The sequence below is a fragment of the Telopea speciosissima genome, chromosome 4, assembly GCF_018873765.1.
Source record: "Telopea speciosissima isolate NSW1024214 ecotype Mountain lineage chromosome 4, Tspe_v1, whole genome shotgun sequence".
NCBI lineage: Eukaryota > Viridiplantae > Streptophyta > Magnoliopsida > Proteales > Proteaceae > Telopea > Telopea speciosissima.
Window position 1 is genome coordinate 65,652,972 of NC_057919.1, and position 14,377 is coordinate 65,667,348.

At 40.7% G+C, this 14,377-nt stretch overlaps 1 protein-coding gene across 4 annotated transcripts in view; it reads left to right on the top strand.

The window, feature by feature from the left end:
* LOC122658571 (E3 ubiquitin-protein ligase UPL6-like) overlaps positions 1–14,377 on the top strand; it is a 95,569-nt gene that overhangs the window by 51,141 nt on the left and 30,051 nt on the right. For all 4 annotated transcript variants that reach the window (XM_043853585.1, XM_043853583.1, XM_043853584.1 and 1 more), the window contains one exon: positions 358–456. In XM_043853585.1, coding sequence (XP_043709520.1) covers positions 358–456 — 99 coding nt within the window. The remainder of the gene's footprint in view (positions 1–357; positions 457–14,377) is intronic.

Genomic DNA, 14,377 nt, shown 5'->3' on the forward strand with positions numbered 1-14,377 from the left:
CAATTATTCTGTTGTATACCATGTGGTTTATTCCTTAAGAGCCTGTGTTTCCTTTGGGTCTTAATGTTGTCAGTCATTCAATTTAACTGGATTCCCTCCTCTCTGCATTCCCTTAGATTGTGACATTTAAATATTTAAAAACTTACTTATTTGATGATGGCTACATTTAAGATAATGCATCACAACACTTGTTCATGTTTATAGATTGCTCTTAATTATTATTATTTTTTTGTTCTCTCTCTCTCTCTCTTCATAGGTTGGGTTTAATTTTTGTCTATTTATATCTGTATCTCTGTGGATGTCTATTTTATGTTTATTTTTGTGAGTTTTTCGTTGTTAACGTGCTTTTATTTTCAGGAAACAACTGACCACCTTTTATTCCCTAATCCTGGCTCCGGATTGATACACGAACAACATCTCCAATTTTTCCATTTTCTTGGTAGCATACTGGGAAAGGTATGATTCTGGTATGTTTTTCATTTAGGAATAGTGGAACAGAGTTGATGGGGATTGATGTTGCTATCCCCAAATGGTTGGAATATGACTCAGATGATAATACTATTTTTGTTTTTCTTAACAAGGATTTACTATTTTTTTTTTGTAAAATTTTTATACTTTAACTTACAGTTACTTCTTAAAGAGATCATGTCCATGCTTTTCCACTGCAAATATGGTCATTTTATGCAGATATAGCAGTGGTCATTAATCATAAAGCTTCACTAGGCTCCTTGCATATATAATGATTGGAAACCATAGTTGATGGTCATTGCAATTGCTTAAAACCAGAATTTTTATGATAATATGCTATGGTGATAATTTTTTTAATGATTTATTTGGATATATTCACTTTAAAATGTTTTAATGGAACCACATCGGTGTTAAAAGTAAGTAGTGGTGATGTTTTTTTAAACATTTATTTGGATATATTCACTTTAAAATGTTTGAACGGAACCATGTCAGTGTTAAAAGTAGGTAGTGGTGATATACCTTAATTAATTGATGTTGAAAAATCCACAAATATGTAAATGTAACTCATTTCCATTAATCAAGGAAGGCTCAGCAGAACATATATTTTACATAGACTTGCATGATATAAAGAAGTTGAAAATAGAACCCTACTCTAGATAAAATATAATGAAGGCAAGAGCTATCTCTTATGCTTCCTACCAATTGTACGGTTCCTACCTGCACACCCAATGCTGATCAATCACTAACTGGAAAAAAAAACAGAGTCTCTCTTCTTCCGGGAGCAAAAGTCTTTGGTGTACAATTGTATGACTCAAGTAAGCTAACTCAATATCCTGATATGACCAATCTTCATATATTCATGAAGGCTTTTAGTTGAAATAGACAAGAGTGTGTAGATATCTTGGTGGGAATGGAGAGGGAGTCTCAAACTCTCAATCAATCTTTTTTAGAATTCCTGTGGAGCTTACCTGTAAACTGGGCCGCCAAACAAATAGTTGAAAGCCTCAGAAGCTAAGTGTACTTATCCAAGCAGCTTGTCACGGCCTTAGACCTCTCTAAGCAACCATGCCGGCACTTAGCACTCATGCTAGCGCTAAGTCAGCCTTTCACAACTCTAGCAAGGGACTTGGGAAGAGAACTTAGAGAACACAAGAGAGAGTTTGAGGGAATGGAAACTTGTATTGAACTAGAAAGCTTAGAGTACAATGCTTGAATGCTCACTTGCTTGGTTGGTTGGTTGGGTGGTGCCTTAGCCAAATGAGACCACCTCTATTTATAGGCAACCAAGATCCCAAAGAATGCCTAAGATATTTACAAGTGTCCTCTATCCAATAGTGGAAAACTTTCTAGCCCAAGGGACTAGAACCTTCCCGCCTCCTTTGAGGAGGATTCTAGCTACTTGGAGAAATCTAGAAGTCTCCCCTTTCCTTAGCTATTTACAAGGCTTCTCCAGAACTTTCCTTAACCATCCTTGCTTTCTAGAGGTTCTAGACTATCTCTAGACTCTTCTCTAAGTGTAGAGAGTTCTAGGCCATGGACTTGGTCTTAGCCCAAGTTTCAAGTCCATGGGCTTGCAAGTTAGGCCCGTGGGCCTTTGTTGGGCGGGCCATGACAAGCTGCTGCAAGAGCTTGAAATACCTAGTAAAGCTGAATCTCCCCAAACCTGAAGCAATCGCTTTTCAATCACGGGTTGGAAACTCTTTAATGTAGCTCTAAATAGGAGAAGAATCCTATTAGAGGCCAGGTGTACAATGGTTCTGAAATTGATCAGCCGATTGGGGCAAAGTAGGCTGATTTAACTCAAAATTAGGGTTAGGTAAGGGGAATGAGTGAATGTGATATATGATAATGATGGGCAGGTCTAAAGGAAGCTAATGGTATAGGTTTTAAATAGGTTTAAACAGAAAATTAAAATTCTGAAATTCTAGGGTTTTAAAATTTCAAACAGAAAATAAGAGGGATCGAATGAGGGGAAGAAGAATGGAAAACAGAATTTAATCTTCAAACTTACAGTAGGAATCCATTGGCAGCAGCTTGATAATTGAAGGAACCTTCCAATCTTCTCGATGTAAGGAGTCCCAAGAATCCACCCACCCTATCCACCTTGAAATCCACAAGGATGCACTCACAAAGGAGCAGGAACAGCAGCAGCAACAGCCGACAGTAGCAAACAGACTTTTTTAATTCAAATTTCAATGTGGGGGTGCCCTCCATGATTTATTTTATTTATAATGCTTTATGCCAAATCCTACTACAACTTAATGACTTCTCCTTCACAAAATCGTGGAAGGGAAGGAATTTAAACTAAAACTAATAACTTAAAATAGTAAAAGACCTATTTAACCCTACTAACTTAAGTTAAAAGACGTCTAACTTAAAACAACTAATTTAAAAGAAGATTCCATACTAGCCAATATGATTTAAGGACCTATTAACCTATAGGAACACTTCACTTAAATTAGACCAATTGAACCAATTGGGTGCAACCACTTCTAAACCGGCTCAATCTAAAAACAGGAAAATAAACTAAGTATGGAAAATAATAATCCTAATCTATGGCTCCCTAATCAAGCCCTAAGTTCAGGGCTTCTTCTTCTTGTTCTTCCTACTTGGAGCTGCATCACTCTTCCTTCTCCAAGCCTGGCTCACCTGCCAAATCAAGGTATGCATTCAGGGATTGAAGTGGGTCAACCTCTTTTTGGCTTCGTTTCAACAATTCATTCAAAAGGTCTTAGTGACCTGTGCCCTTCAGCACTTGGGATCCTATCTTTCTCTGTAAGCTAAACTCCATCAAACACCTCGATCAATGTCAACAAACATGTCATGACCGGTGGTTCACCATTGTGACTTTCCTTGAGGAGGCCACTTCCATAGTTGCGGTAGTAACTATGAGGTACTGCCCAGTTCTCTTCTACCCGTCTATGCTGATCGAGAGCCTGACCCATGGTGTTCTAGTTCCCGGAGCAAATAACTATTAACAAAATGTGGGGAAGAGTACAATGGGAAATAGATAGTGCAATGGAGACCCTTAGCGAAACAATATAATTTACAAAGACAGAAGCCGATTACCAGATGAATTCAGGATGCAGTCAAAATGCAAAAGAGTGCGGTTCTTATAGCTAGTATTGGCCTTGTACTGGGTTATGTATGTATTGGACCGTATGTCCAATGGTTTTTTTTTGGTAATAAGCTACTTTAATGGGCATATGATATGGGTATGGAATATGAGATCTAAGAATTTCCTAGTAGCATCATGAGTTTGAAAGTCAAATAGGTTGTTTGGTCCTAGTCCCATTTCGATTTTGAAGTTTAGGAGTTGATATATGCTCTTTTCAGTTTGCTACTACTGTTCTGTTTGTCAAATAAGTAGTGATTTTAGTTATATTTGGATTAGTCAAATAGTCATAGGAGTCAAATCTTAAGAGTTTTACATATACTTGTAGCCGGTGATTCAGGCACACAATTTTTTGAATACAGTTTATTGTTTACTCTGAATAAATTTATAAATGCAGATATAAAAAACCTTATGATGATGAAAATCTGATTGCAGGGACAGATAATAGATAAGGGAGAAATAGATACAACAACAACAATTCAGCCTTATCCTAACTAAATGGGGTTGGCTACATGGATCCTTACCCTCCAATCAGCTCTACTTGCGGTCATACTTGATCCAAGGCCTAAGCTATGCATGTCTTTCCTCACCACCAAGGTTTTAAATCTCAGTTTCGAGGCCAGTTTTGATCGGTTTTGAACCTGGCCAAAACCGAGATTTCCCAGGTTTCGGCTGAAACTATGTCGAAACTTGGTAAATTTTTTTCCAGCAAACTCAAAACCAAGGTTTCAAGGTCCACAACTTGTTTTTTTTTTTGGGTATCTTTTTTTTATGCTGCATATTTTTAACATTTTACACCTATTCCATGAGTTAGTTTTTTTATAAAAAAAACCCAAAATGGTACTTGTGGTTTCGGCCCAAGTTTTCTAGGTTACATTGATTGTAGCCCTATCATAAGCATTGAGTCTACATGTAAATTTAGCTACTCGAAAGGTACATAAGCTATCAAAACAATCTAAACATACATTAGAATGGAAAAACAAGCATACAACACTCACCACTCGATTCCACATGAAGTTTCTTGGTTGGTCCATTTCACGAGATGTGTATGATTGAATAAATCGTAGCCACTCCTCGGAATGCACCACATGTATCCCATGACATGTTTTGGTTCCAATTGTTTTGATAGTTTATGATTACCCATCATCAACGTATCAGACCTATCCTGACCTAGAGAATGGCTCACCGAGACTGAAACTGGATGGAGCGGGCACAAATTGTTGACCCGGATACGAGATGTTGTTGACGAAAGGTGACCTAGCACTTGATCCACCCCCATTCTTGGAGCTGTGGAATGAACTAGAAGATCCACCAGAGCCACCACCATCGTCACTATACCTTCCAAATGGAACTAGTGCTCTCAAAGGATGGTTTACCACCATATCCACCATACCTAGCAACTAAGCTAACACTCTTGAAGCCACTATCAACATGATGTGCTGGACTAGGGCTTTATCTTGTGAAGGATGGTGCATACTAATGCTCAGATCCTCTACTTTCACCGAAACTCATGGCTTTCATTGTGCTAGACAAGCTCAATACATCCATGCCCATCCTAGCTGCCTCCTCCTTAGGTCTGAATTGCTTGCGTAGTCCTCAAGTATAGCATCTCCCTATACATGAACCGTGATCCTCATCCTGCATGGCATGATCAAACTGAGTTTCCTCTGTGAATCTGATGGGCTCTAGCACTGGCTTCGGATCCTGCATCATCTGGTCCTCGCGTAAGGTTGCTAACCTATAACCATCATCATAACCATCACCATCACCACTACCATCATCATCATGGCTCTGAGTTGGGGAAGTTGTATGAGTACTATTAGAGGAGTGCATTCACTCCTCTTCGTCATCATTTCCACCAAGGTGAGGCTCAAATGGACGTCAAATCTCTGAGTGAACTCTGCCTTTTGATGCCATATAATCCTTGACATCAGCATCCATCTTTGAAGCAATCTGAGTGTTAGGCTGATCCCCGACCTCATCTAACACATACTCACCTCTATCCCTAACCCACTCATCTTTGTCCAGTTGGAAGATTTCGCTCAACTTGATTGGGGTTGTATTGTTGTCCATACCAAGATGTATGTGCTCCTCTCTCAATCTCATATTGTAATGCACATCCACCAAACCCTCTAGCCGCTTTGCACCCATCAATTCTGCCTCTTGGAGTGTATGAGGTTGAACGTACTCTAGTTGTTCTCGCACCTGGAGGCGGAACATGTCTTTAAGAGCACTTTAACTGCTATCTTGGTCAGAGGTGAGTCTCTTCCATACAACAACCACCATTCAGCTACATAAGAGCATTAAAGAAAATTGTTAGGTGATAGTAAATGATAATGCATACACATACTTAAATATGAACGAAAAGACTATGGTGATTGGACCAACCAACAGCAGTGCCATCTTGACCTGAAACGACCACTGAACGATCGAAACTCCCAGTGCCATCTCTGAAGGCTTTCATCTATATCCATTTCAATGTTTGATATCAGTGTTAGCATCAGTACCAAATTTGAAGTTGCATAAGTACCAACTAATGCCCTAGTCTTACCTCTTGATTGACAACTGACTGAGCATCTGCATTTGGCTTCTTCCTCTCCACCACTGTTTGAATTGCATCTATCAAATCTTATCTCATCGCAAGTTTATACCTGTATTGGTACTTGGGATTGAGGTAGTATGCTGAAAGTAATGCAAACTAGTGAATAAGCAACTAAATTACGAGTTGAATTGGGGTGAATAAGTACAAACTCACCAGCCTTATGTAGTGGATGCATGAGCTGCATCTCCCAGCGATCCCTAATCATGGCAATGAACTTTGTGTTACCCCATATGTACACTACCTGCACCTGCATCTTCATCATCCCAATAGCTACCCACAAGTGAGTTAAGGTGGGTTTCTTCTGTGAGTCCATCATTCGTAACATGCTGACGATCAGATCTAAGATCTGAACGACCTTCTTCAGGTCATCCTAGAACTTGTCACTAGAAATGGTTGCCTGGTCTGCTCGACCTCCACGAGAAGCAGACTCCTGCCACTCAAACCAATCCTATAAAGTAAACATGGACCTAAGTTGAGCCTTCTTCGTCTCAAAGCTCTTCAGAGTGATGTAGTTTTTGGCAAAGCGTATCAACCCTGGCCTCACCAAGTCCCACCATTATTTCTCCTCAACATTTGCAATGAAAATCCATAATTGTAAACAAAAGTGGTCACTTGTCTTGCCCTCTCTACAACCTCTCTCACAAGTTTTAATTTGCGGTACCTGGGATTGTTCATCAGTTTTTCCCCTGCCTTCTTAAAATTGCTCTCGTTGTCAGTGACAACCCATACCACATTCTCCATCTCCATATCCACCTCCTTCGACAACTTGTATATATACTTCGCATCCTTCTCCTTAGATGTATCCACAGACTTCAAGAAGACGGTCCACCGTCATAATAGACCATGAAGTTGATGATGGATTGTCTAGTGGGTCTAGTCCAATAATCATACATCACCCATCATACTATCATAGTCACTCCATAGTTCTCCCACTTCAGCTTTAACCCCTCACTTTGTTCCTGCAATTCTTTCTTGTGGTGGGGTAACTACAATGTACATCTCATATGTCGTGGGCCCTTTCACTCCTGGGTCAGCCCTATCTATCTCATCTAACATGTTTTGATAGTATGGCCCCGTAGTGGCATGGGCTAGAATGTTGTGGTAGAAAGCCACTTGGAGAAAGCAACCCCCGCTTTTTCCTTCACATTAGTCCACATCTGTTTCAGCTTCTTTTGTTTCCAGTCCTGTCTTAGAAAGAGGGCAAGATCCGACTCGAGGATCTCAATGACTGGGTCACAGATTGAGGTTGGGGCCCTCACACTCTAGCTCCTCCCAAATGGGAGCTCTGGCTCTCTCTGTCTTAGCCTTCTCCTTCTCCCACCCTTGGCTCTACTGGAGCATGTCTAGATGAACTAGCTCCCCTGGCCATTTGCAACAATCTCTCTTGCTCTGTCCTAAAGGTAGCTTTGCTCACTACCTTTTCCCTCCTCAGTTGTGCAGCCTCAGCCGCTGTTTCCACATCATCCCAATCTGGCTCATTGCTTTCACTATCCTCCTCCCCTAACTTAGGCATCCCCTCTAAACATGCATAGCATCAAAGTTTTCCTTGGTTGCCTTTTGTCATCCCCTCGATGTCTTTATCTCACTTGGAACGCTAGGGTAGCCTGTGAGATTTCTGTCACCCCCAATTTTTTTGTGACGGTAATTGTGCTGAAATTTCTTCTTGTCAGCCTAGCCATTATGTACTAGTTGGTACATTGTTGCAACAAGAACACATAGATTATTAACATGTAGACATCAAATATGGCTCCTAAAATTGCAATAAAGCTTATTCTAAATTTTCTCCCAAGTCATATTTTTTTCCTAATTAAAACTATTTTTAAATTGTTTTAATAATTAATTAATCAACAAAAAACCCTCGGAGCGTTTAGCAAACAACTCTTGGCCGCAGCTTTGGAGCAGCCTGGCCGTATGGCTGGGCTGCTCCTCACTTTCTCACTTCTTCTCTCTTCCTCCTCCCACTTTCTCCACTTTTCTTCCTATGTTCGGTTCTAACTAAGCTGGCTGAAGTCTCTCGAACTGCACACTCTAGTCGCTAGCTGTGTATGGTCGCTGCCTGGCTAGTCACCTCTTTTACTAGGCTTGCTGTTTCCCTTAATTGTCGGCCCTTCTTGGCTGACTTCCCATCGGATCCCAGGCTCGTTTGGGCAACACCTGTTCGGTAGTCGCTTTGCTGGGCAAGCTTCTCCGTCAACTGCTTGTTCGGCTCTGCTTCTCCCTCGTTCCTTGGCTCCTTCGCCGTCGTAGTTTGCACCACCGACGCTCACAACCTTCTGCCGCTCGGTCACCTGTTTGTTTGGCTTACTGCCTTGCGTCCGCCAGCCTAGCTTGGCCTCCCTCCTGCCGGTTCCATTTGGCTTACTCGGCCTTCGGCCCTTTTGCTGCCAGCTGCAAGGCTGCAGCCCACTTGGCTGCCTTCTTTGCTCGACCGGAAGCCTCTTCGCATTGCCCTCCGCAAGGCCGTTGGCCTTTGTCATGGCGGTCTCCCTCGCTTGGCCAGTTGCTTGTTTGGCCGTGGCCCTCCGCAAGGCCAGCGCCCCTCCGCCTTGGTTGCCTTCTTGCCTGCGGTTCCTAATTTCGTCTTGGCGGCTTGGAAGAAGAAAGTATTGTGGTTAGATGGTTAGGGTTTGTGGGGCCCTACTGGAATTGTCATTGTTGCCCCTCATTTTTCTTATGGGCTTCAGTGCTCTTGTTTTAAGCCCATGTGGGCTTTTTTGTTGAATTGGTCATGCCCATGTGGGCTTTTGTGTTGCATTGAACATGTCCATGTGGTCTTTTGCCACCTTGTTTCTTACTAGCCTTATTGGCTTGTATTGTTGTCCTTTATGGATTTTTGTTTCCCTTTTGGGGCTTTTATACATTTTATATTCGCCCAAAAAAATTAATCAACAAAAAATAATTAAAGAACATCACATTATTAATCATTTTCGGCTAAAAACATATCAATACTATCATTATTTTTCTTGATTTTTCAAGACAATACAAAATATTTTTCTTATTTATTTTCAATTTTTTTGAATCTCATCAGTTAATTTTACAAAAGCCGACAAATTAAAAACAGCAAAAAAATCCGACTCCGTCAAGTCATAGATCGGCCAACGGTGTCTAACATATATTAATTTGAAGTCCATCCATCACATATTACCCCTATTTGTTTTCAAAAAATTGTTGTAGGAAAATCAATTTTTAAAACAGAAAATTCAATAAATAATTTAACGACCTAAAAAAAAAATTCCGACTCCATGAAGTTGTGGATCGGGCCATTCTGTCTAAAATATAAAAAATTGGAACAGAACTCAACCCGTCCATGTGATTTGGATGACTTGTATGTCTATTAGTATATTCTACCAAAAATTAGATTTGGGGAAAAAAGGCATTACCTTCAAGCTCCAATCTTCCAATCCAAGGTTTAGAAGGGTTGAATGCTGATGAGAATGCAAATAAGTAGTGATTAATGAAGTAATTTGGGCAAGAAATTCAAGTTTTTGCCAGGAAAAAAATGCTTCCCAGTGTCAGAACCAGTGAAAGAGTCAAGTTTATTGTCAAAACAGATAGGTTTCGTGCGAGAGATGGGCTTTTATACGTTGGGTTGGTCAACCGAAACCTTGTACGATCCCATTTCGAGCCCAAGTTTCGTCTCGAGTTCCTGGGAAATCCAAAGTCATTTTAGGTCTGCCCTTGGCTCTTTTAGCTCCTTCAATCTGAATCAAATAACTCCTCCATGCTGGAGCATCTAAAGGTCTTCGTTGAACATGGCCATGCCTCCTCATACAACTTTCTTGTAGCTTATCATGTATCGGATCTACTGCCAAATCAGCTCTAATTTGATCATTCATTACTTTATCCTTACTAGATTTGCCACACATCCATCTCATCATCCTCATCTCAGCTACACTGAGTTTATCTATATGATGCTTCTTAACTGCACAAGATTCCGCGGAAGACTTTATGAAAATTGAGAATTGAAATTTAAGGCATAGTTGTTACGGCAACTAGACGACCCAAGGCGTTAGAGGAGTGCCTAGGTTTGCAGATTTTTTTTTTTTTTGTTTTGGTGAATAAAAAATTCATTACCAAAACCCCACAGGGGAGAGAAAGGGAGAAGAGGGGGGTGGGGGTGGAATATATAAGGGGAAAAAAGGGGGGAGAGCTATACAAGCCTCAAGCCCTAGGAAGGAGGGCTAGGAGACTGAAAAAGAGAAACTTCTAATCCTTTGGATACAACAATGTGCTTGTTCCTTGGGGAGTCAGATAGGGGATCATGAGGGAGCATATGTAGTCTAGAGCTGGCATAAAAAAGATGGTTTTCCAAATCAAGTCGAAGGAACGGGAGTTGGAGGTCCATCTTCTAAGATTCCGCTCCATCCAAATGTCAGAGATAGCGGCCCCGAACACAAGCTTACCAATTGTATCACAGATAGAACTACCAGCAAAGTCATGTCCAACCAAAGCCATTCCCGAGCAAAGGGTCGGGGTCTCCCATAACGGGGCCAAAAGGAACCAAGGGCTTTTTTTCCAGATATTTAATATAGCAAATTAGCAATGATAATCTTATATGATATGCTTGAATGCAGCATAGAAGCCATATGATATAATTATGCTAGTAGTGACATAATATGGATACCAGACTCTTTTGTTACCTCTGTTGGAACTCCCTAGATGATGTGGTCAATCTTTTCTTTGCTTGCCCCTTCGCCCCTTCTCCACCTCTATTTTGAAAGGGCTTCTCGCCAAGTGCTGGCCTCAGCGGAGAGGAATCTTGCCCTTTGCTAGAGAACAGAATTGGGTGCATATGTCCTTTGCTGGTAACTCCAGTTGTGATGTTGCGTGTAAGCTTGCCTTTGGTGTCATCATTTACCATATCTGGATGGAGCGTAATCTCAGAAGATGGACCTCCAAGTCTAGATCATTTCAGCAGATTTGGGACATCATTGCCTTCTACATTAGAAGCAAGCTTTCTGTGGTCTCGTCTTGGTGCATCGACTCCCCAAGGAATATGCTTACTCTTGATTGTTGAGGTCTCCCCTTTTCTTTGTGCCTGCCCCATGCTCCTCCTAATTGGGGACTGAGATTTGCTTTGTATTGCTTTTCTTCTTCCCCCGTCTTTTTTGGGGAGTATATGTAATTTTTCTCTTCTCGTACTATATTTCATTATTCACCAAAAAAAAAAAAAAAAAAAAAAAAACCAGTATATGAGAAAACAAACATTAATAAACAAAGCATTGGATATAATATAAGCATATTCATAAAAAAATTCATATACAGAACTACTAAAATAATACAAATCATAACTAAAGCTTAAAAAAGCAAATCCTACATAATGTGGACTCGTAGATAGAAACTGCAAGTCGGAAACAAATAAACTTGCCTAAATCTACTAGGAAACTTAAATAGAAGCTAATGCTAGAACTCCCAAAAATATAACTAGCCAATTGCCCTTTATTGTGATGAACAATCACTTTTCAGCATAAATTTTCAATCCAGAACAAGACTTTGGCTTCTCATGAACAACAAGAATAAAGTCAGCAACTGTTTGGCTCTTCTTGTCAAAGAAGTGACGAGGAATCACAAACTTAGTCAGCTCTTCCAACTGTAGGAACTAGGAACAACATACATGGCTTTATGTGGATCATCTTTAGAGTCTTTGTACATGGCTTTATGTAGATCATCCTTAGTCTCTTTGTCAGCCATGACCTCATCCTTTGGCTCATATTGTTGAAGCACCACTTCTTTGTCCTTGCAATTAACAACGTCCTCATCGTTTGGCTTATCTTGTTGAAGAACCACTTTTTTGTTCTTGCAATCAACCACATTGTTTTTGTTGGTAGTGTTAACAAAACAAAATATGAGAGAATGCTTGAATGATCAAACTGATCAACCAAGCCATATATTTATAATATGGAAGATTACCTCATAGAGACAAAAATACCCCTAGCTATAGTCAACTTAACTAGGCAGCACAAACACTTAAATATAAAGCAGTAAAAAGACGAGAATACCCCCACGGTATTCTGGTGTACATTATTCAACACTCCCCCACAAGTTGGAGCAAATATGTCAATCATGCCCAACTTGACTAAATTAGGATGAAATAGCTTTCCAGATAATCCCTTGGTGAAAAGATCAGCAAGCTGATCAGTAGACTTCACAAAGGGAACACAAATCAGTCCTTCTTCCAATTTCTCCTTGATGAAATGCCTATCCACTTCAACATACTTAGTGCGATCATGCTGTACCGGGTTATGTGCAATGCTGATTGTAGCCTTGTTGTCACAGTACAACATCATAGGAAGACAAATAGGAACACCAAGGTCTTGTAGCAAGCCTTTGAGCCAAAGTAACTCACAAATACCTTGTGCCATAGCACGAAATTCTGCTTGAGAGCCTGAAATTCTTCTTGGAAGAAAATTGGTTCAGCAATGGGGGCTGTAGTTACACTTTCAGTGTGATTAGGCTTGCCTTTAGGTTTACCACGACCACGTTTGGTCTCAAAATCAACGGGCTTCCCATGTAATTTCCAGCACAGAGCCTTAGTGTGATATGGTTTGTTGCAATGGTCACACTTGATTGGCTCTCTTCCAGGAGCAGCAGCAGTAGAAGCACTACTCTCAGAAGTAGTAGAAGAGTTGTAACCAGCAGCTTGGAGGGCTGATCTCTCAACTGTAGGAGTCAACATCATAGCAGCCCGACGTGTCTCTTCAGTGTGAACATAAGAAAAGGCCTGCTCCAATGTTGGGAAAGGAATCCTACCAAGAACTTGCACTCGAATTGGATCATATTTCGCACTAAGACCAGCTAAAAAATCATAAACCCGAAACTGGTTCACATACTTGGAATAGGCAGTAATGTCATCAGGTGTAGAGGGCTGAAATCGAGCATAGTGATCCAATTGTTTCCATAAGCTCTCGAGGACAACATAGTATTTGGTAACTGACAACTCCTTCTGAGTAGTGGTTTGGAGTGTCTTCTGGTTGTCATTAACTTGTGCATCATTCCCCAATTGTCCATAAGTTCCCTTAGCAGCAGCCCATATCTGTGCGGCTGTTTCAAGGAGAAGGTACTGGCTGGAGAGTTCTTGAGTCATGGAGTTCAGAACAAAGGACATGACCATTGCATCATTGGCATTCCATCGAGCTTGAGAGGGGCCCTCTTCAGTGGGCTGTTTAGAGGTGCCATTAAGATGGCTACTGAGTCCTCTTCCAGCCACAGTCAAAGAGAAAGATCTGGCCCACATTAGGTAATTGGTGCCATCAAGTTTAATGGAAGCAGCATAAGGGAGGAATTCAGTCCTGGACTGACCATCTCCTCCAGAAGTAGCCATGGTCGCATCGAAGTTTGGCATGATGATGGTGAAATTTTGGCAAAAAAATCAGAAGTAGAAGCTGAATATCAGGTCTAGTAACCCCCTTGGCAGCAGCAACTTGCTTGAAAAAAATAACAGTAGCAAACAGCCCTAATCCCAAAAATCGATAAAATTCAAGGTTTTGAAAAAAACCTTGAAAGAGGAGATCGATTGGGATTAGGGGTCTTCAAAAAATCTGAAAGTGGCTGATATTGATGTCGAGTGCTCTTTGAGGTTGAAGAAACACACCCTCCAAATATCAGCAAGTTTTGAACCTTGTAACCCTAAAAATCGATTAAAGTCAGGGTTTTTTTCAAAACCCTGAGAGTGAGATCGATTTAGGGAATTGTCTTCAATTCTTGGTGTAGACGTTTGATAGTTGCTGTCCAAGGTTGCTAATATGGATCTCCAAGAGGTAAAAACAGTCCTCAGGGTAATAGAGGCTCAATCTCCAGGAAGAGGAGAAATCCAAAAAATCGCAGAGGAGGAAATCAGCAGCTATCAATCTCAAGTGTTGTTTAGAACATTGATGAATGAAGTTTGATGAAGGGCAGCATCTAGATCAGAAGATCACCTCATTAGAGCTGCCCTAAAAGGGATGGAGAGAAGCAAGGAGAAACGATAGAAGAGAAGAGAAGAGTAGAGAAGAAGAGAAGAACAATGGAGGGGGAAGTTTTGAAAACCTAGATCAAAGAATTTGTCTCTAATGCCATGTTAACGAAACAAAATATGAGAGAATGCTTGAATGATCAAACTGATCAACCAAGCCATATATTTATAATATGGAAGATTACATCATAGAGGCAAAATTACCCCTAGCTATAGCCGACTTAACTAGGCAGCACAAACA